This window comes from Mobula birostris, chromosome 3 (genome assembly GCF_030028105.1).
Source record: "Mobula birostris isolate sMobBir1 chromosome 3, sMobBir1.hap1, whole genome shotgun sequence".
Lineage (NCBI taxonomy): Eukaryota > Metazoa > Chordata > Chondrichthyes > Myliobatiformes > Myliobatidae > Mobula > Mobula birostris.
In genome coordinates, this window is record NC_092372.1 from 173774691 (window position 1) to 173800770 (window position 26080).

General features: G+C 41.4%; 1 protein-coding gene across 5 annotated transcripts in view; it reads right to left on the minus strand.

The window, feature by feature from the left end:
• akap9 (A kinase (PRKA) anchor protein 9) overlaps positions 1 to 26080 on the minus strand; it is a 206815-nt gene that overhangs the window by 143282 nt on the left and 37453 nt on the right. For all 5 annotated transcript variants that reach the window (XM_072253717.1, XM_072253716.1, XM_072253715.1 and 2 more), the window contains exons 9-14: positions 20681 to 20894; positions 19640 to 19716; positions 18473 to 18617; positions 10525 to 10622; positions 9741 to 9852; positions 9342 to 9573 (exon numbers count right to left, since the gene is read on the minus strand). In XM_072253717.1, coding sequence (XP_072109818.1) covers positions 9342 to 9573; positions 9741 to 9852; positions 10525 to 10622; positions 18473 to 18617; positions 19640 to 19716; positions 20681 to 20894 — 878 coding nt within the window. The remainder of the gene's footprint in view (positions 1 to 9341; positions 9574 to 9740; positions 9853 to 10524; positions 10623 to 18472; positions 18618 to 19639; positions 19717 to 20680; positions 20895 to 26080) is intronic.

Below are 26080 nucleotides of genomic sequence, written 5' to 3' on the forward strand. Positions count from 1 at the left end.
CCAGGGAACTTGAAATCATTGAAAAGATCAAGAGTATGTAAAGTGTCATGGATGCAGGTAGGAATGGACTGTATCGGGGGGATAAGACTGAGTCCAGGTATGCAGATGTAAGTTCAGTGGGACAGGAACAAGCAGAAACAATGGTCTATCAGGACAGGCAGGTTTGTGGATCTTGGGTTGGAGGTAGAGATGGGAGGTGTGTGGTGCATGAACTGTGAAGTTGGTGGCAGTGGATAGGAGATCCCCAAAGTTAATAAGATCAACAATGGTGTGGGAGACAATGGCCTGGTTCTCCTAAGTGGGGTCCTGTTTGAGGGGTAAGTAAGAGGAGGTGTCTGACAGTTGTCACTGGGCCTTAGCAAGGTAGAGGTCAGTCTGCCAGATTACTACAGCACCTCCCTTATCTGATGGTTTGTTGGTAAGATTAGGATTAGTGCAGAGAGAGTGGAGAGCAGAGTGTTGGGAAGGAGTGAGGTTGGAATTGGAGAGAGGAGTGGTGAAGTCAAGACAGTTGATGTCCTGTCAGCAATTGGCAATGAAAAGATCCAGATCAGGCAGAAGACCAGAGCGGGATATCCAGGAAGAGGAAGAGGGTTGAAGACAGAAGACAGGGTCACCGATGTGGGCTGGAGAGCCCTTGCCAAAGAAGTAAGCATAGAGTCGGAGGCAGTGGAAGAAGAGCTCAGCATCGTGGCAGGCACAGAACCGACTGAGCTGTGGGTGCGGGAGGACAAAGGTGAGGCCCTTACTGAGGACGTCTTACTTCAGCGAGGGGAAGGTCAGAGGGGATGGGGAAGACCTGGCACAGATGAGAGCAGGAATCAGTGGGAGGAAGGGGGTTGGTAGTGTCAGAGCAGAGGGGAGGGTTGGGGTGTTCCGGTAAGGTGAGGTGAGAGGGAGATGGAGTCTCCAAGGACCCAAGAGCTGGCGGTGGGAGCTGAGCAACACGGGATTGCAGAGTGGTGGTAGGGGAAGGGGAGATGAGGGTTCCAGTGGCAGCATGTGAAGACCCAGCCTGGAGGTGCTGTTGGTTAAGGCTGGAGTCGGAGTTGGAGGTTATGTTTTTGCTTATGTTTTAAACGAACAGCAATCATAGCCAGTGTATAACTACTCTTTTCTCCCAACACCAGCGCCAGCCTATTCTTCTTCTATCTAATGCCATGTGAACTTCTATGTCCAAGTGAGAAAACATACAAGTCTATGCCTGAAAGAAGGTAGTTATCACAGTACATTTCCTTAGTGTTACACACCAGGTGTATAGGTCACTCCTTATCTGCTTAATTCTCTGCAGCAAGATTTGTACTGCAACCTCTCATTCTGTGGCAAGGGTGCAAACAACTGAACTGGGCAATTAGAATTAAAGAGAATCCCACGGCATTCTAAAATACATCGTGCAGAGGAAAACTAGGCAGAGGGTAGGACCATTCAAGAATAAAAGATGGAACATGTGTGTTAAGGTGAAGAATGTGGGTGAGGTCCTAGAGGAGTACTGTGCATGGGTATTTATCAAGAAGAACCTGGAAGATCAGTGTTGAGAATGCTAATATGCTGCGGTATTTTGAGGCAACGGGAGTAGTTCTTGGGAGATGTTCTTAGAGAGCATTAGGTAGATGACACCCAGGGCCTGATGGGATTTAGATTATTGACAGAGGTTGAAGATGAAGTTGCTGAGATCTTAACCAATGTCTTTGTGTCCTCTCTGGTCACAGGTGAGGTCCCAGAGTAGCCATTTTTGTTCCATTATTTAAGAGAAATAGGGATAATTCTTGAAATGATAGACCAGCAAGTCTCACATCTGTGGCAGGGAAGTTACTGAAGAGAATTCTCAGGGGTAGGATTTATGAGTATTTGGAAAACCACCAGCTAATTAGGGAGAGTCAGTATGAAAAAAAAGTCAAGCCACCAGAGATGGGTGACTTATTGTGTCAACTCTCAAGGGAATCATTAATAACCCCTTTAACAACTACTCCAGCTGAAATCTGTACTGTAGCCACAGACACGGCAGGAATATTGTTTCAAGCTACTTAAAAGAACTAGCGATCTTCAGACCTGACAGACTCGACACTCCAGACCACCCAAGGGCAAATGTAGCAGCTGGAAGCTTAGGGAAAGTCTCTGTTCTTTCAGGAAATGTGGCTCTTGAGAAGTGCAGGACCCGAAGATCCCCCACCTCCCTACCATCTTCCTGGCTATTATACAGAGTCTGAAGAACTCACAGTACGACTGCAGTCCAGAAGGGCAACAGGAACCATTGTGTACTCTGCTTCACAGAGACATGGCTCAACCCCAGCAGCGACACAACAGTGCTGTCAGGTAAAGGAAGAGGCAATGTCATAGAGTCATAGAACATGACACCACAGAAACAGGCCCTTCGGTTCACCTAGCCTGTGTCGAACCATTAATCTGCCTAGTCCTGTTAATCTGCACCTGAACCACTGCCTTCCATACCCTTCCCATTTACTTACTTAAATGTTGAAATCGACCCTGCCTCCACCACTTGCACTAACAGCTCATTCCACATTCTCACTACCCTCTGAGTGAAGAGAACCCCCTCATGTTCCCAATAAACATTTCATCCTTCACCCTTAACCCATGACCTCTAATTGTAGTCTCACCCAACCTCAGTGGGAAAAGCCTGCTTGCATTTACCCCATCTATAAGCCTCCTAAATTTGTATATCTCTTTTAAATCTCCCATCATTCTCCTAAACACTCTAGGGAATGAAGCCCTAACCTTTTCAACCTTTCCCTGTAACTCAGGCCCTCGGGTCCCGGCAATATCCTTGTGTCCAAATACGTATACATCAGCTCCCTTAGACTACCTTCCAGTTACTAATGTCAGGCTCATCCTTGTATCCAAATACGTATACATCAGCTCCCTTGGACTACCTTCCAATTACTTTCCCACTACTAATGTCAGGCTCATCAGCCTAAAATTCCTGGCTTATTCTCTGAACCTTTCTTAAACAAAGGAAAAACTTTAGCTTTCCTGCCACCCTCCATCACCTCACCCGTGGCCATGGGTGTTATAAATATCTCTCCTAAGGCCTCTGCAATTTCTGCACTAGCCTCCCACAGGGTTCAAGGGAACACATTGTCAGGCCCTGGGGAGTTATCCACCCTAATTTGCCTCAAAGCAGCAAACATCTCCTCCTTGGTAATCTGTATAGGGTACATGACCTTACTGCTGCATTGCCTCATATCTATCGATGCCACGTCCTTCTCCCGTCGATGCCACGTCCATCTCCCATCGATGCCACGTCCATCTCCCATCGATGCCACGTCCATCTCCCGTCGATGCCACGTCCATCTCCCGTCGATGCCACGTCCATCTCCCGTCGATGCCACGTCCATCTCCCATCGATGCTATGTCCATCTCCCAAGTAATTGCTGATTGCATTTAAGATCTCCCCAGTCTCTTTTGGCTCCACACATGGGTGACCTCTCTGATCTGCCAGAAGACCAATTTTGTCCCTTGTAACCCTTTTGCTCACAATATATTTATTGAAGCCCTTCAGATTCTCCTTCATTTTGTCTGCTAGAGCAACCTCAACTCAAGTCGAGTTTATTGTCATTTCGCCCATAAGCTGCTGGTACATTACACAGTAAAAATGAAACAATGTTCCTCCAGGACCCTGGTGCTACATGAAACAACACAGAACTAGACTATGTGAGGCAGCACAAGGCTACACTAGACTACGTAAAACAACATAAAAACTGCACTAGACTACAGACCTGCACAGGACTACATAAAGTGCACAAAACAGTGCAGGGCAGTACAATAATTAATAAACAAGACAATAGGCACAGTAGAGGACAAATAACAATATAATAATAAATGATGTAGATGTCAGTCTAGACTCTGAGTATTGAGGAGTCTGATGGCCTGAGGGAAGAAACTGTTGCACAGTCTGGTCGTGAGAGCCCGAATGCTTCAGTACCTTTTGCCAGATGGCAGGAGGGAGAAGAGTTTATTTGAGGGGTGCGTGGGGTGCTTCACAAGACTGATAGCTTTGCGGGTGCAGCGCGTGTCTTCTTTAACCTCATGTCTTCTTTAAGCCGTCCTGACTTCCTTAAGTGTTCTCTTGCATTTATTAAACTCAAGTATCTCATTGTTCCTACCTGCCAAAGCCTGCTATGCACCTCCATCTTTTTCTTAGCCAGGGCCTCAACATCTCTTTGAAACCCAAGTTCCCTAAACCTGTCATCCTTGTTTATTTATTCTGACAGGAACATACAAACCCTATACTCACAAAATTTTATTTTGGAAGGAATCCCAGTTACCAAGTACACCTTTGCTAGAAACCAACCTGTCTCAATCCACACTTATCAGGTCCTTTCTGATAGCGCCAAAATTGGACATATTCCAACTTAGAACATCAACCCAAGGACGAGACCCATCCTTTTTCATAATTACCTTGAAACTAATGACAACTGTAATAAATACAAAGCATTCCCCTGAACAAACTTCTGTCAGCTGCTCTGTCTCATTCCCTAATAGGATATCTAGTATCACATTCTGATACTCTGAAGAGCTGGGCTTCTTGTACTGATTCAAGAAACATTCCTGAATACACTCGACAAACTCTTTTCTGCCCAGCCCTTTTGCAGTATGGGAGTCCCAGTCCATACGTAGAAAGTTAAAACCACCTACTTTCACAACCTTATGTTTCATGCAACAGTCCATGATCTCTCTAAAAATTTGCTCCTCTAAATCCCGTGGACTATTGAGTGATCTATAAAATAATCTTATTAATGTGGTCATAGCTTTCTTATTCCTCAGTTCTACCCATAAAGCCTCACTAGATGAGTTCTCTAGTCTGTCTCGACTTGGCACTGCTGTAACATTTTCCCTTACTAATAACGCCACCCCTTCCCTTTTAATCTCTCCTGCACTATCACGTCTATAACAATGAAACCCTGGAATACTGAGCCGCCAGTCCTGGCCCTCCTGTAACCAAGTCTCACTAATGGCTACAATGTCATGGGTCCATGTGCTAAGCTCATCCACCTTTCCTACAATATTGCTTGCATTGAAATATACGCAGCTAAGAACACTTGCTCAATTTTTTTATTCCTTTCCACGTATATAGGCTTAACACAACACCTTTCCCCACAACCAGTCCACTATCTGTTCTGGGGCTCTGGTTCCCATCTCCCTGCAACTCAAGTTTAAATACCCCCCATCCCCGTGCAGCACTAGTAAACCTCCCCACTAGGATAATAATCCTCCTCCAGTTCAGATGCAAATGATCCCTTCTGTACAGGTCCCAACTTTCCTGGGAGAGAGCCCAATGATCCAAAAATATGAAACCCTCCTTCCTACACCAACTCATTCGCCATGTGTTAAACTGTATGATTGTTCTATTTTTAGCCTCACTAGAACATGGCATGGGTAGCAATCTTGAGATCACAACCCTGGAGGTCCTGTCCTTTAACTTAGCAACTAGCTCCCTCAAATCACTTTGCAGGACCTCATCATCCATCCTACCCACATTGACCACGACTTCAGGCTGTTCACCCTCCCACATAAGAATGCTGTCGACTCAGTATGAGGTGTCCCTGACCTGGGCACCTGGGAGGAAACAAACCATCCAGAAATCCTGTTTTCATCTACAGAACCTCCTTTCTGTTCCCCAATCAACAAATTCTCCATCACTAAAGCTCATCTCTTCTCCCACCTTTCCTGCTGAGCCACAGAGCCAAAATCAGTGCCAGAGACTTGACCACTGTGGCTTTCCTCTGCTAGGTCATACCTCTCCCCCCCCGCCCAACAGTATCCAAAGAGGGGTACAGCCACAGGGATACTCTGCATTGGATGCCTGTCTCCTTTCACGCTTCTGACAGTCATCCAGTTACCCTTGGGTGTAACTACATCCCTGTATGTCCTGCCTATCACAGCTACCCAAATAAGCCAGAGTTTGTCCAATTCCAGCTCTGACTCCTTAACCCAGACTGTTAGAAGCTTGAACTGCATGCACTCCTTAAAGGTGTGGTCATTAAGAGATACTGAAGGTCCCCCTGCCTTCCCACATCCCACATGCTACATTCCACTATTCTGTCTGGCATCCCCACTGCGCTAAGCGTGCAGTCAGAAGGAAATAAAGAATACATAATAAAAAAAAATCTACCTATGGCCTACACCTCTCCTAAACCTCTATGTGCCAAAGAGCCAAAAGCTTCAACTCCCCACTCCAACACTGGACCACTCAGACAATGGCCACTCTGCTTAATCCTAACTTCTTTTTATTGGATCTTGCTAAGTGCCTGCTGATGTTCTCCTGATCATTGCAGGGGACTTCAACCAGGCCAACTTGATGAAGTCTTACATACTACCACAAACATATCACCTGCAGAACCAGAAGAGCCAACACACTCGATCACTGTTACACCGCCATCATGAATGCATACTGTGCCATCGGACATCTGCATTTTGGCAAGTCCGATCACCGGTGTGTAATTCTACTCCTGGCCACAGGCAGGGACTGAGGTCTGCAGCACCAGTGTTCGGAATGGTGAAAGTATGGTTAAGGGAGATGGAGGTGCGTTTAGAGGACTAGTTTGAATCAGTGGACTGGGCCATATTCAGGGATTCATCCTCAGATCTGAATGAATATGCCACGGCCATTAATGACTTCAGCAAGACCTAATAGATGAGTGTGTGCCTTTGAAAACATACCAAGTCTTCTCAAACTATAGAATCCCTGGATGAACCAAGAGATTTATAGTCTGCTGAGGGCTAGATCTTGGCATTCAAGAACAGCAATTTAGACCCATTCTTGTAAATCCCCACAGCATCCAGTGACCCTGTGATCTCTGCCTCGCTGATGTCAGAGCATCCTTCAAGATGTTGTAAGGCATCAGATCTCAGGCAGAGAACTGAAAATTGTACCAACCAACAGGTTGAAGTGTTAAGGAGACCTTCAACCTCTCACTGCTGCAATCTGCTTCAAAAGAGCAGCAATCACACCAATGCCCAAGAAGAGCAAGGTGAGCAACCTAAATAACTATTGACTGGCAGCATTCACATCTACCAAATGAAGTACTTCGAGAGATTGGTTAAAGATAGAGTTAACTCCTTCCTGAACAAGGACCTGGGCCCACTGCCACAATGGGTCTACAGAGGATGCAATCTCACTAGCTCTCCACTTTGACTTGAAGCACCTGAAGAAGAACAATATCTATGTCAGGCCGTTGTTTATCAATTACAGCTTAGCATTCAACACAATCATCCCTTCAGTATTAATCACCAAGCTTCTAAACCTGAGCCTCTGTACCTCCCTCTGCAAATGGATCATCAGGAGACCACAGTCAGGTCAGATCAGTAGGAACATCTACTCCTTGCTGACAATCAATGCACGCACACCTAACAATGCATACTTAGCCTACAGCTCTTCTCTCTCCACACTCATAACTGTGTGTGGCTTAGCACATGTCAAATGCCATTAATATATTTGCAAATGACACCTCTGTTGCTGGTAAAACCTCAGAGGGCGATGAGGTTGAGTACAGGAGTGAGATACTGTAGATCGGCAGATTGAGTGGCATTGAAACAACAACCTTGCACTCAGCATCAGCAAGACCAAGAAACCGTGGAGTTCAGGAAGGGAAGGTCAGAAGAACGCACACGAGTCTTCACTGTGGGGTCAACGATAGAAATGATGAACAGCATTAAGTTCCTGGGTGTCAACATCTCTGAGGATCTGTCCTGGGCCTAAAATATTGATGCAATCATGAAGAAAGAACACTAGTGTCTCTACTTCATTAGAAGTTTGAGGAGATTTTAGTAAGGTATTTGACAAGGCCCTACATAGGCCCACACAGAAGATTAAAATGGGATCCATGGTGAATTGGCTATCTGGATTCAGAATTTGCTTGCCCATTGACACAGAGGGTAGTGGTCAATGTGACCTAGTCTGGCTGGAGGTCTGTGACTGGTGGTATTCCACAGGCATCACTGTTTGTGATATGTATAAACGACCTGGATAAAGTCGTAGATTGGTGGATTAGTACACTTGCAGACGATACAAAAATTGGTGGAGTTATGGATAGCACAGAAGACTGCCAAAGCCTACAGCAGAATATAGATCAGTTACAGATATGGCAAATGGAATTGAACACAACTAAATATGAAGTGGCGCACTTTGGGAGATCAAATGTAAAAGGACAGTAAACTATTAATAAGACCCTTAACAGTGTTGCTGTTTAGTAGAACAACAAATTTCATGAAACACATCAATGACAATAAACCTGTTTCTTTAAAGTGGCTACACAGGTTGATAAGGTTGGTCCAGAAGGCATACAGCATGTCCTCCCTGAAAATGCTTCCACAGGTGATAGGCTGGTAAAGAAGGAATATGATACTCTTGCCTTTATTAGTTGAGGAACTGAGTTGGAGAGTCTGGGAGTTATGTCACAGCTTTTTAAAACGCTATAGTCAGATTATATCCAAGGTATTGCATTCAATTATGTTTGTATTCCATTACAGGAAGGATGACAAAACTGAGAAGATCTGCAGATGCTGGAAATCAAAGGAAACACACAAAATGCTGAAGAAACTCAGCAGGCCAGGCAGCATCTACAGAAAAGAGTAAACTGTTGATGTTTCAGGCCGAGATCCTTCATCGGGACTGGTCCACAACATCGAATGTTTGCTCTTTTCCTTTGATGTTGCCTGGCCTGCTGCGTTACTCCAGCATATTGTGTGTGTCACAGGAGGGATGTTAAGGCTTTGGAGATGGTGTCAAAGAGGTTTAAAAGGATGCTGCCTGAAGTAAGAGGGCATGTGCTAAAAGGAGAGTATGGACAACCTTAGCTGATTTGTTTGGAGCTGCAGATGCCGAAGGGAAAGTAACCTGAGTGACATTTGTTTATAAGATTATGAGAGGTATAGATAGATAGCCAGTGTTTTTTCCCCATGGTTGAAATGGCTAATACCAGAGGGCGGGCATTTAAGGTAAGAGAGATAAAGTTCAAAGGAGATGTTCAGGGCAAGCTGTTTTGTTTTTAAACACAGAGAGTGGTGGGTGCCTAGAATGTACTGCCAGGGTGGAGGTGGAGGCAAATCGAACGAAGGCAAACAAGTGTAGAGGAAGCTGAAGGATATGGATGTTTTGTAGACAGAAGAGATGTTTAGTTGGGCAATTGGTTACTAATATGATTAGATTAGCACAACATCATGGGTTGAATGATTTGGTCTTGTGCTGTACTGTTCTATGAACCACAGCGGACACAATAATCATGAACAGGAGCCATAAATTTGTCTTGGTGTACAGAACATAAGACCCAAACACTTGCAAACTGCTGCATTCTAACTGGAGGTGCGAAACAATTTGTTCATACCCGGATTGAGGATCAAAGCCAGTTATTTTTTGTAGCTTTTGTTGTAGACAGATGATTTCTCCGACATATTTGGCCTCCATTTCTTGATACTGCTTTTCATAAGAAGTCTTCATATTCTTTATTTCTTCTGAATGTTGGTCTTCCAATTCTGCCTTTTGTTGGCAAAATGCTTGCTTTAGCTTTACAATCTCTTCAAGCCGAGCTGACCGGATTCTTAACTGCTCCTTAAGATCTAAGCAAGATAGATAAGCAAATTCTGATATTCCACATCTTTCTAGTGACATAAATTTATAACAGATTTATTTCCCAATTATTTGTTATATTCTTCCCTTGAAAATTACAGATTGCCCTACTGGCATGACAAGAAAGTTTCAGGTAAAATAATGTTGTAAGGTTTACCGTTAGGGTCTTGAGAACTAGCATGAGTGCTTTCTATCTGCATACGCAATCTAATATTTTCTTCTTCAGTTTGTGATTGCAAATTTAGGTAAGCAGCCTGGCGATCTTCAATCTGGAATTACATACAAGGTTAGGGGGAAAAAAAAGAGGCTTTACAAAAATAAACGTGTATTTTAGCCTTGCATATACAGTCCCAACCTTGGACTTAAAATGCTTGTCAACTTCAATCTAAGACTGTTAAAATCTTTCATATCTAATTGGATCCAATGAAAGTAATTTATACAGTAACCACAAAGTGTAAAAAGTGCTTCATAGTAAATTAAGTACACTGACATGCAGTCATTCTGGCAATAAAGGAAATGCAGTACATCTTGGGACCACAAACTGTAATGAACAAATAGATCATTTGTTGCCATGATATCAGTAGCATATGATAAACTGTCCAGGACATCAGAGACAGCATTCTTATTCCTCATCAAAATATTGGTAGAGGATCTTTGAAATCTACCCTTGACGACAGATTAGATCCTTTAACATCTTAACAGGAAGATGGAAATCCAATGGTGCTGCATGCCCAGTTACAGTGGGTAATGGGTTCAAGGCTCCAAGGTGCAACTTAAAACCACCGTCTCCCAAATTAGATAAGAGTGTTAACAACTGAACCATGGCTAACAAAGTTGTTTAAAAGATACAAAGGGTAAGAAAATCAATTTATCAGCATTTGCCAAAATGTAACATTATACCTTATTGAATAAACTGAACCTGGATGAATTATTTTGCTTACCTTTTTGAGTTCACTAGCTAATTGCGTTTGAAGAGCTACCAGCTGATTGTACTCTTGAAGGAGGTATTTTTGAAGTCTCTCTAGATTTATTTGCATTTCTGGAAGCCAAAATATAAAAGTTCAGGAAACCTTATTTTCATTCAAATAGGAGGATAAATATGAAAATCAATTGCATCACAGAACAGTGTGGTCATCTACATTTACACCCACTAGTTTGTTCATCCCTTCCTCTTTAGTGACAGCGATCGTATTGAAGTCCTCACCTCTCACTGCATTCATAGCATCTTTCTTTAGCATGTCAGGTGTGTCTGCCACCATGAGAACCTAAACAGTCATTCAAGGCCTTGGCCACTTCCACATTACCCAACATTATCCAAGGTACCTATGTTCACTTTAGCCACCATTTTCGCTTGTTTTTAAATCAAACTATTTCACCTTCCAGGAATGAAGGGGTTAACATACGAGGACTTTTTGACATTTTGGGCCTGTACTCATTGGAATTTAGAAGAATGTGTGGGGATCTCATTAAAACCTACCGAATGTTGAAAGGACTCAATAAGGTGGATGAAGAGAGGATGTTCCCTCTGGTGGTGTTATCCAGAACTAGAGGGCACAGCCTCAAACTTGAGGGGCGACTTTTTAGCACAGATGTGCGGAGGAATTTTTTTTTTAGCAAAGAGTGGTGAATCCATGAAATGCTCTGCCACAGACTGCAGTGGAAGCCAAGTCCGTGGGTATATTTAAAGCGGAGGTTGATGGATTGCCAATTGGTTGGGGCATTAAGGGATATGGTGAGAGCGGTTGAATGGGGTCTGGGATCGGCCATGATGAAATGGCGGAGCAGACTCGATGGGCTGAAAAGCACAATTCTGCTCCTACATCTTATGGTCTTCCCTTTGTCTAGTTTTCCATCCTCCTGCCATATTAGTTTAAACCCTCCCCAGCAGCACTAGGAAACAATCTCCCAGGACACCGAGCATGCTTTTGCCCAGGTGTAGACTGTCCAGTTTGTACTGGTCACAACTCCCCCAGAGCTGGCACTAATGCCTCTGGAATCTAAATCCATTCCTCCTGCTCCACTGCTCAAGCCACATATTCACATTAACTATGCTGTTAATTCTACTCTGCCCAGCACATGGCACAGGTGCCAATCCTGAGATCATTACCATAGAGGGCTTACTTTTTAAATTTGTAGAAGCTCCTCCCAATATTTTCCTATATCGTTGGTACCTAAATGCATCACGACTACCTATTCATTCTCACCTTCCAGAAAGCTCTGCAGCCATTCTGAGATATCCTTGACCCTTGCACCTTGCACCTGGGAGGCAACACACCAAACAGGAGTCTCCTTTTGAGGTAACAGAAGCTTCTGATTATTCCCCTTACCATGGAAACCCCTTCCATGATAAATATGCCACTCTTTTCCTACCTTCCTGTATAGTGGAGTCAGTCATGGTGCCTTGATCCTCGTTACTGCTGCCTTCCCCTAAGCTATCTCCCTCAAACAGTATGCAAAGTGGCTTATTTGTTTTGAAGGGAAATGACCACAGGGGACTCCAGCACCACCTTGCTGCTAGAGCTCTGCCTTTTGGTCTCCCATTCCCTGGGCACTTAAACTGACCAACTCACTAAATATGTTATCCACAACATTCTCAGCGTCACCAATGAATCCATGCGCAGATACAGGGTAGTCTTGTGGTCTGTCAGAAGGTGTAGCCGGACACAGTTCCTGCACATGTAGTCATCAGGGACTCTGGCAGCCTCCCTGAGTTTCCATATTGCACAGGACAAACATGACACGGGTTTGATACAGTCTCATACCTTGAATGTCTTGTTCAAACGTTCTTTCCTGATCCTAACCCTACAAAGCCTTTTACCAAGAATTGATACAATCAGTTGACTGCTGTATGTGGGAATGTCAATGATGCTTTCAATATTTAAAGGAAAAGACCAGCTTATGGTATGCTTGCTTATTTACCTAGTTTAAAAAAATCTCTTAACCATTTTCCTGTTTTTGCTCCACGAGAAGTTGTTCAAATGAATTAATTTAAGAAATAATGTTCAAACCATGTCCACCTTTACAGCCATTCAAAAGATCTTATCATTTAATGCCAGTCAAGAATTTTCAAATTAAATTTAATACACACAGAAGTTATTTATCTCTTAACAATGGGATGCTGAAATAAAACAGCATTCAAAGGATTAGCCAATATCAAATAAGGGAACAGATAAATGCTTTCAAGTATGGTTTTTTCTGCTGTCTTCACAACTCTAGTGTGTAGCATTTCTTCCACCTTCCAGAAAAGGTCCAATGGATAATTTAAAGTTAAAACGTGAACCTCTGTTGCCTCATCAGTAATCATGAGATGCTACGAACTTTCTCCTTAAGTATTTTATACTTTTATCCTTCCTTCTCTTCCCCCTATTGAGTCTCTTCATAACATTATGATTTAATTTGAAAATATGAACCAACTTAGTCTGATCATGTTACTGTATTACTTATAGACCCCATAAGGAATGATAAGTTTAAAATTAATAATTTCCTGTATATGTGTGTGTGTGTGTGTGTGTGTGTGTGTGTGTGTCTCTCTCTCTCTCTCTCTCTCTCTCCTCTCTCTCTCTCTTTCATATATATATAGTGGCATGCAAAAGTTTGGGCACCCCGGTCAAAATTTCTGTTACTGTGAATAGCTAAGTGAGTAAAAGATGAACTGATTTCTGAAAGGCATAAAGTCAAAGATGACATATTTCTTTAATATTTTAAGCAAGAAATCTTTTTTTATTTCCATCTTTTACAGTTTCAAAATAATAAAAGTTCTATTCGAAAGGTTCAAAGGAACATCTAAACAAGCCTGATGCATTTTGGAAACAAGTCCTGTAGATTGATGAAGTTAAAATAGAACTTTTTGGCTGCAATGAGCAAAGGTATGTTTGGAGATAAAAGCGTGCAGAATTTCATGAAAAGAACCTTTCACCAACTGTAAAGCACGGGGGTGGATCGATCATGCTTTGGGCTTGTGTTGCAGCCAGTGGCACGGGGAACATTTACTGGTAGAGGGAAGAATGAATTCAATTAATTACCAACAAATTCTGGAAGCAAACATCACACTGTCTGTAAAAGAGCCGAGGATGAAAAGAGGATGGCTTCTACAACAGGATAATGATCCTAAACACACTTCAAGATCCACAATGGACTACATAAAGAGGCACAAGCTGAAGGTTTTGCCATGGCCCTCACAGTCCCCTGACCTAAACATTATCGAGAATCTGTGGACAGACCTCAAAAGAGCAGTGCATGCAAGACATCCCAAGAATCTCACAGAACTGGAAGCCGTTTGCAAGGAAGAATGGGCGAAAATCCCCCAAACAAGAATTGAAAGACTACTTTCTGTAGCTGGCCACAGAAAGCGTTTACAAGCTGTGATACTTGCCAAAGGGAGTGTTACGAAGTACTGCCATGCAGGGTGCCCAAATTTTTGCTTCGGGCCCTTTTCCTTTTTTGTTATTTTGAAACTATAAAAGATGGGAATAAAAAATGTTTCTTGCTTAAAGTATTAAAGAAATGTATCATCTTTAACTTTATGCCTCTTGGAAATCAGTTAATCTTTAGTCGCTTAGCTATTCACAGTAACAGAAATTTTGACCAGGGGTGCCCAAACTTTTGCATGCCACTGTATATGTATGTGTGTGTGTGTGTGTATATGCATCTCCAAACAGCAATTCAAGAATGATGTATGCAAAAAAGGAACACTAAAAAGAGCATTTGAAAATAATTGGTATTTTAATATTTACAAAAATTCCTGATGAATTGTTCTAGAACAGTTGTGCAGATAAGTCAAGTTTGAAAATTATCCAAGAAGGAATATTAGCAGGTTCGGATGAACAAAAGGCCAACACGTCCACAAGCAAACGCATTTGCCCAGCTGAGCTCATTCTCACATCTTCTCTTTTAACTCCAGTCATTTTCTCCAGATCAAAGGTGTAGCAATAGGAACTCACACGGACTCGTTATGTCTATCTTTTTGCAGATTTAGTGGATCAGTGCTACTCAGCTCCCTCCCTCAACTGAGACACAAGAGGTTGCAGATGCTGAAATCTTAGCAACAAATTGCTAGAGAAACTCAGCAGGTGGACCATAAGGTACAGGAGCAGAATTAGACCATTTGGTTCATCGAATCTCCTCTGTCATTTGATCATGGCTGATTTACTTTCCCTCTCAACTCCATTTTCCTGCAACATTTAATGTCCTTACTAAAACAATGTTTTACTTATAGACAGACGTCTGTTGCAATGAACTCCAGAGATTCAACACCTTCTGACTAAAGAAATTCCTCCTCATCCCTATTCAAAAGGGATGTCCTTCTATTCTAAGGCTTTGGCCTCTGGTACTGGACTCTCCCACAATTGGAAATATCCTCTCCATATCCACTCCACCTAAGCTTTTCAATATTCAGTAGGTTTCATTGAGATCTTCCTTCAAACTTCTAAGCTCCAGTGAGTAAAGGCCCAGAGGCAAATGCTCTTCATATGTTATTCCTTTCATTCCAGGATAATTCTCACAAACCTCCTTTGGACCATCTCTAACGACAACACCTCCTTCCTTAGACGTGGGGCCCAAAACTGTTTACAATCCTCCACATGCAGTAAATTCCTTTCCTCCCCAGAAGCTGGTCAACCTGCTGAGGTCTACCAGCAGATTCTTTACTCTTCTCCCTCAATTCTTTTTCTAGTACACAGCTCGCACTCATATAGAACTTGAAAATTTCATCACATCTACTGACAATTACCATTATCTTGCACGAGGTCTATCTCCAATTCTTCTGCTCCCTTTAATGTTCCTTCTCCCTCCATCTCTGGGAAGAAGATTTTGACAACATCCATTAAACAACTACAAACTCACAGCCATCTCACTCACACTTCCTTCTGCCTGCCTCCTGCAAGAACTTGGTTTCATTCTCCAAATTCTTCCATTATATTTGCTTTTCGTTCAAGTACGCCACAAGTCTTCTGGAACCATGGCTTCTCCACTATCAGAGTGGTCAGAGCCCTGGACTCATCTCATCTGTTTGCTGCAGGGTCATCTCAAGGCTCCTGTTCACTGCCACCTGATTCTTCATTCCAACATAGTGGCCTCTATCTGTGGTTTCCTGCACTATAATGAAGCCCAACTGCAGCTTAAGAAATAACACTTGATATTCTATCTAGAACACATAATCGCCTTCCATATTCAATATTGAAAGCTTCAGTTTCAGATAACATGCTTTATCTACCCACAAAATAGATTATTTTTGGCATTCATCAATGACATTATTTCATTTATTCTCTCTCCGTTACCACATCCTGACTGCCCCCATTAACTCATCAACCAGATGACTTCCACAACTTATTCCCATGGACAATACAGACCTCACCCTATCAAAGATTTGTCCTTAGTCATTTCCAGCTCACCCCAAATCTCTGTAATTTAAAAGTACCTTACTTTTTTTTTCTTTTACCATCTCTAATAAAGGGTTATTGATTTCAAACGTTAACTGTATTTTTTTTCCGCCACAGATACTGCCTGTATTTATTTCAGATTTCCAGTTTCTACAGTTTTTTAAATTTCCTTAGGAAGAGAGGTTACATGTTTGTGGGCACTAGTATAGACTGCGAAGTAATACTTAGGACAGCTTTCATGCAAAGTTGCAACTAAAAGGACCATGTCTAAAGCTGAAATTCAAAATAAAAACCAGTGAGAAAGTCAGAGCAAGTTTCATAAAATCACGTCATATGCATGTGGAAGGTCATTTAATGCATTTTAATTCACTACTGAATAGTAAGTGCAATATCTCACTACCATCTGTGGATCACCTATTTTTCCTGAGTGTTCATCTCTGGTATCTTTAAACCTAGTTCATTTTTAACAATAAATTCAGACACCAGACCTAAACTGGCTTAAAACTCTATTTTAACTTTGAACTTGAATTTTCTGTATTATTTTTGCAATTTAATCTCAAGTCAGCTTTTACATTTCTCTCTGAAAACTTCTCTCAGTTTGCACTTTTCCCAAATAGTATTTCTTTCACTCCCTTTTCTTTCCTCAGAATTCAGACCCCTTTTGATAAAAATAAGCTTGTTCCTTTACTCCAAGCTTTTTACAAAATCCAAAAGTATCATGAGTCATTAATCAGAAACAAATGGCATTCAAGTATTTTCTAAACACACTACAATGTGAAAGCCAACTTCCTCACATTTGCTAACAACTGCTTTAGTTCTTGCTTCAGTCTTTCTTTGCAGAGAATTGAATTTACTTTGGGGTTTTGATCAATTTCATCTTTGCCTCTTCTGACATCATTTATTTTTAGCTCACATCCATATTGGTTCTTAGCACAGCAGTCCCATTCATTCATCCCATTTCCCCTCTTCAATTTATTCTCTCTCATAAGCCATCAACTCTATTTTAATTATTTTCCCATTTGCCAACACTAAGTGATAATTTATAGTAGCCAACTATTGACACAAATAAACAAAGGAAAATTCAATTATGTATTTTTTAATCTCCTATATACATATACACCATATTTTACATTTGTCTGTATCAGATCTTACCTCTTGTATGTATTCCAAAAACTTACCTTGTACTTTGCACTCAAGGATTGACTTGGATTTTGGGTTTGGTAATTTTCTGATTTTAACATTTGCCTTGTAATTTATAATACAAGTTAATATCTTCTCCTTTATTTGATATCCACTACATGTTACAGCTTCAAACAACTCTATGAGCAAATCTACATTCTAGATTTATCTTCACGACCCACAAATTTGAATTTCGCTCAGATTTTCTGACAAAACTTCATTAAACACTTGATAAAGGCTCCTTGTAGAACCACTTCAAGTTATCAGGGATTTACTCCAGAATCAAAATTAACTAATGGGTAACAAAGCACTTTTACATCTGATAAATTAATTCCATTACATCGTCAACCACAAAAATATCTTCTATAGCCATCATCTTCATTTCACTTAATTACCTCTACAGCTTTACCCCAACCCATAAACAAAACACACCCCTGTCAACATGTCAGTGTTGATTATTCTGTTATCTCACTTATCATCATCTTATCAAAAACCACACTGACAGTAAATTCCCAGTCCAAGTCATTCCTCACATCTGTCATTTAGAGATCTGCATAGGATTCCAGAAATTAATACCTCATTAAAGTTCTAACTTGTCTGTTTCACCCATTCCTTTATCTGCTTCCTTGGACTTGAGCATCATGTATATCATTCCATTTTTTGCTTCACTGCTAACAACCTCAATCCCCACCAGAGAACTGTCTGAATTTTCCTCTCTAATCTCTTTTGTCTTACAAACTCCTCTTCGATCACCTTCCATTCCTCCTTGTAATCCTGTTAACTCACAGATATTTTGCAGAGCAAGCTCAAATGACCCACTCTTTGTATATTTTTTTCCTATGATTACGCCCATGAAGAGTCCTATTTGTTGAAAATTAATTTATGATTCACTAGAAGCAATGAGGACTTTGGAGAAGATAAGCTTGTAAGTGACAAATATCTGAATAATGAACTATGAAAGTGGATACAATCACTCAGGATTAGATAAATCCAATGACTATCCCCTCAATGAAAATATTATCATGCATTTCATTTTACCATCCTTTTCCACTGATCGGCCTATGCTCTTTTAGAAACTGCAATCCAATACAGACAATGCTAAATTCCAATCTGATCTCCTCACCAATATTAACCATAATTCCATTCTAAGATAGTAACAAGTTTGCTCTAAAAATTCAGTATTTATTTAGTTTTGTAATGATGCAAGGATGTTAATTCACAACATGCACACATCCAGTGTTTAGATTTTATATGTTTTAAACACTTCAATGGAATTTGTTTTTAATCTGATGTACCATTGCAATAGATTAAAAGCTATCATAACATAGTATACCTTTTGCTTCCTCAACCGGGTCTTTATGCACCTGGTTTTCCTTTTCCATGTAGTCTGTGTTTCCTGGTGTTATAACTTCCTCAGACTGCTCCTGAGGCTTTCTCTTTTCTATCAAATAATCTTCACCTAATGTGCTGACAAATACCTGTCCAAACCAAAACATTAAATTCATATATATCCATAACAAGAAAATTGCAACTATATAAAAGGTTGTAGAAACATAGTTCTAATTATCTTCATTTGCAATCAATACTGCATTATTTACAACAACATAATATAATATCAGGAAGTGTATACAATATACAATCTGAAAATCCTTACTTTTTGCATTGAACCATTGATTGTATTTGTCTTAGATCACAATATTCACCTTTTACTCTTACATTAATAATCATAGTCATAGAAAAGTACAACACAGAAACAGGCACTTCGAACTAGTTTGTGCCAAACCATTTAAACTGCCTACTTCCATCGACCTGCACCCAGACCACAGCCCCCCATACCACTACCACACCTGTAATGTACCTATCAAAACTTCCCTTAAATGTTGAAATCGAGCTTGCATACAGCACTTGTACTGGCAGCTCATTCCACACTTTGATGACTCTCTGAGTGTTGTTGTTCCTCCTAATGTTCCCCTTAAATTTTTCACCTTTCACCCTTAACCTATGACCTCTGGTTGTAGTCCCACCCAACCTCAGTGGAAAAAGCCTGCTTGCATTTACCATATCTATACTCCTCATAATTTTCACTGCATAATGTGGCTATTATGATGTATTTTCCAAGCGAGAGATATTTAGATCTTCAAGAACTGCAGTAGAAACTGCAAACAAGTTTTTTTCATTATGTCAATTTCAATTTTTCTATATTCAGTGGAGTAATTATTAATTGGTCTCAAATTAACTGACTACTGCAGATTGCTCTCATTGTGGGTTGAACTCAGAGAACTGGGGTTGGGGGTAGAGTTGACACACGTATGAAGAAGTTAAAGGGAAGCAAGTGGGGAAGTCGGACTGAAGGGAATGGTCTGAGAGGCAGCATGGACCTGAGGAGACAAATAGTCTCCTCCTTTGCTGTGTGAGAAAAGAGAAATTCTTTAAAATAGTTCTTTAGTGGTTCATTGCTAGTTTTTAAATTGCAATATTTCCAGTTCTTCTTTTAACGTACCTGGGACAGCTGTAAACACTCATCAGAAATCATCATCTTGAGCCTTTCCATCAGCATTTGTGATGATTCTTCAGTGCCTAAACAATAATCACTGATTACATTTGAGCACCAAAAATGTAATAATTTAAAAATATTTGTCTCAAGAAGGAGGTATTTATAGTCCATCTCTTCATGCTCTCAGATAAGACTAAACTCTAAACCTTAATTTAAATTTAATTAAACTTTAATGGTATCTATACAAGCACCGAAATTGAGATCATTCACTCTGACCATGATTTTTCTACCTGGTTCAGTGGAACTGTATGGAGGATAAGTTCCTTCATTCAGGGAGAAAAAGAGGGTGAATGATAAACCAGATGACATTAAAATTACCGTGATAAAGTTATCTCACAAGACACATTTAGCCTGACATTATCTCACATTCTGACTGCGATAAGCAAACAACAGATGACAGCAAAGGAGGAGTGGCCATTCACTTCTTGCCTCTGCTCCACTATTCATTAAGACCCTTTACCTCAGTGCCACTTTCCTGCACTAAACCCAGACCATTTAATTCCCTTAATACTAAATTATATTATTCTCTATCATGAATAATAAATATATGATTCACCTCCCTACAGGGAGGTGAAATTCAATACAGTCTTAACAAAAAATAAATTTCTTTCCCTACAAACTGAGTCACATGCAACAGCCAATCTTTCTAGTCCTGTTATATGGCCACAAAGTTCTGTATCTGTCCTTAAAATAATTATCTGTCTATAGCCAAATGATTATTAAATTTCAGCAGCTACAGTTAATATTTAATCAGAAGTTACATTGTGTTTACAATCATTCGCAGAAAGCTTTACTTTCTCTTTTAGTCAAAGAAATAGGCAATAAAAACCAGAAGAATAACACTCAAATAGTCCTCAACGCTGCACAGATCAGGCAGATTGTGACACGAGAAAGAATCAATGCTTGCTTTCCAGTAGAAACCATGAGAAAACAATAAAATAGGGAGGAAGCTGTTTCAATCACTGCCGCCATTATTACTTTTCGTACCTTTCTGAGATGCTTGAATGTTCAGTAATTCCTGTTGAAACTGTGCTCGAAGTTCATTTATTTCCAGTGCATGAGCAGCTGCAAGCTTTTCCTGCAGTCTTTCCAGAGCAACCTCGGATTCATTTTTCAAATTGTCACGGACAAGCTCCAGTTGAGCAGCATAAATCTGAGTAAGACTGATACGTTGAGCCTCCAACTGAAGCTTTAGCTCAGCCTGTCATACACAAAGATCATTTTATATTATTTTGCATTTTCTTTCCTCAACAAATCCACCTCTCATTCTAAAGGGCAGAGCAGGCTAAAATAAAAGGTGGCAATGACCACCTGATAAGCATTCTGACTCACAACAGGTTGCATTTGATCTGGAAAGGAACTAATATCCTTTGCAGGGAAATATGCTGGTGCTACACAGGAAAGCTTAAACTAGATTGGTGAGGAGTAAGTGGTGGGATTCTGAGCAGGAACAGGCCATGGGTAAAGCAGTAGGATAAAGAGAAAGCTTATTAAGCAGGATGGCTAAAAGTACAGTAAAGGGAGGGAAAGGACGAAACAAAACTGCATTTATTTCAACACGAGGCTTAACAGGTGAACAAACTCGGAGCATGAATTGGCTCTGGGGACTGGGAAATTACAGGCATAACAGACACGTAGCTGAGAGAAGGGCAACGCTGGCAATGCAGTGTTCCAGGATATAGATACTACAGCTGTGACAGATGTACAGGAAAGTGAGGAAGGGGTGTTTCCTTCTTCATAAGGAAGGATGTAACAGCACTATACAGAAACAAAATTCATGAAGAATTGTCCTGTAAAGCCAAATGCGTCAAACTTAAGACAAGAGGAGAGGGTCACGCTCCTCTTGCAGACCCCAGAATAGTCTAGGATTTCTTGAAGAGAAATTGCTCATTGTTGTAAGAATTACAGGATTATATTAGAAGTAAAGATACCTACATCAGACTATTGTTTATTAACTGCAGTTCTGCCTTCAATTCTATTATTCCAAGCAAACTCATCACCTAACACCAGACCCTGGGAGTCAATGTCTCCCTCTGCAACTGGATCCTTGACTAATAGACTGCAATCAGTAAGGATAGGCAGCAACACTGCCATCATGATTATTCTGAACACTGGTGTTTGTGCCTGCAGCCTCCTACTCTACTCACTATACACTCATGAAAGCAAGGCCAGACTGTGCTCTAACTCCATCTACAAGTTTGCAAATGATACTACTGTAGTGGGCCACATCTCAAGTAATGAGGAGACAGAGAGCTTAGAGGCATAGTGTCATGACAACAACCTTTCCTTCAATGTCAGTAAAACAAAAGTGCAAGTCATTGACTTCAGAAAGGGGGCTGTGCACTTGCTCCTGTTACAACAACAGTGTTGAGTTTGAGAGAACTGAGAGCTTCAAGCTCATAGGTGTGAACATCACCGAAAGCCTGTTCTGATCCAACCATGTTGAACCCACGACCACAAAAGCTCACCAACACTTCTACTTCCTCAGGAGGGTGAAAGAATCTGGCACAACCCCATCAACACTTACTAATTGTTATCAATGCACCACATAAATCATTCTGTCTGAATACATAATGGCTCGGTATGGCAACTGCTCTGCACGGGACTTCAAGAGACTGCAGAGTTATGGATGCAGCACATCACATCATGAGAACCAGCTTCCCTGTTATTGATTGTATCTCCACTTATCACTGCCTCAGTGAATCAACCAGCATAATCAAAGATCCACCCACCCCTGACATTTTCTATTTTCTCTTCTTCCATTGGATAGAAGATATAAAAGACTGAAAGCTCATACCAGAGGCTCAAGGACAGCTTCTATTCTACTGTTATCAGACTCTTGATGGACCACTTGTGCAATAAGATGGATTCTTGACTTCACAATCTACTTCTTTACGATTTGCACTTTATCATTTACCTGTACTGCACTTCTTCAGTCACCGTTACACTTTATTATGCACATTATTGTTTTACCTTATTCTAGCTCAATGCACTGTGTAATGATTTGATCTCTATGAACAATATGCAAGACAAGCTTTTGCTAAGGTGATAGTAGCAAACTAATACCAATAGGAGATTTTGATTTTGACCAGATTACCCAGAGTGTTAAGGGCATGGACAGAATGGAATTTGACAAATGCGTTCAAGAAAGTTTCTTGAGTTAATATATAGAAGGCCCTTCTCAGGAGAGTGCAATACAGGACCTCCACTTAGGGAACAAATAACTGAAGTGGCAGTCAGGGAGCACCTTGGCTCTAGTGACCATAATTTGATTAGTTTTAAGATAGTGATGGAAAAGGATAGAACATGTTAGGGTCCTCAACTAGAGCAGGGCTAACTTTAAGAGAATTAGGCAGGACCTAGCAGAGGGTGATTGGGTGAGCCAGTTTGAAAGAAAAGGAATGAGTGGTAAATTGGAGGTTTTTAATAGTGTGACATCAAGTGTCCAAGAGCAACATTTTCCTGTTAGGGTGAAGGGCAGAGCTGGCAAGTTTAGAGAATCTTGGCTGACAAGAAATATGGAGGTTCTGGGTGTAAAAAAGGAAGCAGACATTGGGTCTAGAATGTAGGGCATCTACATCCCTTGATGATGATTAAAAGATTAAGAATACATGTGAGGAGGGCAAGGAATAGATATGAGCTGGATTTAGCAGATAAGGTTAAGGAAAATCCCAAGAGATTCTGTAACTCATTAAGTATAAAAAGGTGGCTGGGGAAACAGGGGGTTCTCTTAGAGAACAGCAGGGCCACCTACATCTCAAGCAGCAGGAGATGGAGGGGATTTTTAATGAATATTTCTCCTTGGTATTTACTGAGGAGAAAATTATGGTTGCTCAGGAGTAAGGGAAACAAGTTAAGATGTTTTGAAGATGATTTCCATTACCAGGGATGAGGTATTTGCAGCCTTATGGTGCATTAAGGCAGATAGACTCAGGGTTTGACTGAGTCCATCCTTAGACTTCATGGGAGGCTGAAGAAATTGCGCAGGCCCTCGTGGAAATATTTGCTTCATCTTTAGCCTCGGGTGAAGTACCCGAAACTGGAATGCAGCTAATATCATTCTATTAACACACATAAAGTTGCTGGTGAACGCAGCATGCCAGGCAGCATCTCTAGGAAAAGGTACAGTCAACGTTTCGGGCCGAGACCCTTCGTCCTGAGGAAGGGTCTGGGCCCGAAACGTCAACTGTAAGTCCTGACGAAGGGTCTCGGTCCAAAACTTCGACTGTACCTCTTCCTAGAGATGCTGTCTATCATGCTGCGTTCACCAGCAACTTTTATGTGTGTTGCTTGAAATTCCAGCATCTGCAGATTTCCTCGTGTTTGCATTTTTAAATATCATTCTATTGTTCAAGAAGGATAGCAAGGATAATCTAGTCCAGAGGTCTTCAACCTTTTTTGCACTGCAGACCGGTTTAATATTGACAATATTTTTGCAGACTGACCGACTCCGGGGGTGGGGGTGGGGGTGGGGGTGGGGGCGGGCGGGCGGTAGGGTGCCAACAGACAAGAGTAGCAGTCAAATACGTTGTGTTTACCCCGAGAAAGACTACAATGACCATAAAGCCTTGCGCAGGCACCAGTGCGCGTGCGTGTACGTGCCGATTTTTTTCTACAAATCGTTTTTGGTGATTCTGTTCGGGGGGGGGGGGTGTTAATCATGACCGGAATATAGGAGATAAGTGGCTAATACATTCAATTTCGTTTCTAAAAGGGTTTATCTAACGAATTTAATATTAAACACACAGCACATATTTTCCTTGCATGAATATAGCGATAAGTCAATTATCAGGGGAGCTTGAAGTAATTGTTGAACGAACTTCTAGTAGAAGTGGTCGATATTATCATTTAAAGAAAAGTTGGATAGGTATATGGACAGGAAAGGAATGGAGGGTTATGGGCTGAGGTCGGTGGGACTAGGTGAGAGTAAGCGTTCGGCACGGACTAGAAGGGCAGAGATGGCCTGTTTCCGTGCTGTAATTGTTATATGGTTGTATAAGACACTTATAAGTCAATAGCATCATAACATTTTAAGTAACATTTGGATATTAAACACACAGCACATATTTTCCCCGTATGAACATATAAAATCATTGCAACACCAATATCGCTGAATCAGTGGGAGCCCTGGGCTTTTTTTCCTGCAACAAGATGGTCCTATCGAGGGGTGATGGGAGACAGCGATACTCGAAGGGGGTTCCTTATGTCCAATCTCTTCTGCAATTTAGTTTTCGTTGCATTCATTGCAGAGATATGTTGGAAATGGAAGCAACGTTTTCAGTGCTTTTGTGGCTACCTCAGGATATTTAGCCTTGACTTTGATCCAGAATTCCGGCAGAGATGTTATGTCAAACATACTTTTCAGCCCGCCATCAATTACAAGTTCGAGGAGTTGATCTCCTTCCTGCGCTGACATGAATGACGTGTGCGTAATGACCTCCTCCGCGTTCAAGCTCAACAGTGCGTGACAGGGAATGAGGAAAGGTGCGGCTGACTCATAACGCCAAATCGTATCGTTTCCTCGCGGCTCGGTGGCGCATGCTTCGCAGCCCGGTGTTTGGGGACCGCTGATCTAGTCAGCCTGATATAACTGGCAGGGAAGTTAATGGTGGAATTCTGTGTGACAGGACCTACCAAGATTTGGATTGACAGAGTCTAATTAGGAAGAATCAGCATAGCTTTGTGAAAGGAAAGGTGTTTAATGAACCTTTTAGAGTTTTCTGAAGAGGTTAAACAATACGGTCGATAACAATAAGGTAGTATATGTAATCTAATCAAAAAGCTGTTCAACAAAGTCTTGCATGGCAGGTGAGTCTGTAAGGTTAGGTCCCATGGAATCCAGGTAACTCAAAGGTAGACAGCAGAGGATGGTGGTTGAAGTTTGTTTCTTGGAATGAAGGCCCGTGACTATTGGTGTGCTACAGAGGTTAATGTTGGAAGACCTTGTTATTCATATTTATACAAATGACTTGGATGAGAAATCAAGAGATTCTGCAGACGCTGAAAATCAAGAGCAACACACACAAAATGCTGGAGAAACTCAGCATCTATGGAAGTGAATATACAGTCAACATTTTGGGCCAAGACCCTTCTTCAGGACTGGAAAAGAAGGGGGAAGATGCCAAAATAAAAGGTGAGGGGGGAAGAAGGACTAGCCAGAAGATGATAGGTGAAGCCAGGTGGTTGGGAAAGGTAAAGGGCTAGAGAGGAAGGAATCTGATAGGAGAGAAAAGTGGACCAAGGGAGAAAGAGGAGGAGGAAGAGGAAGAGGAGGAGGAGGAGGAGGAGGAGCACCTGCAGGATGTGATAGACAGGAGAGGAGAAGAGGAAAGAAGCCAGAGTGGGGAATAGAAGAAGAGAGAAAGAGAGGGAAATGTTTTACCAAAA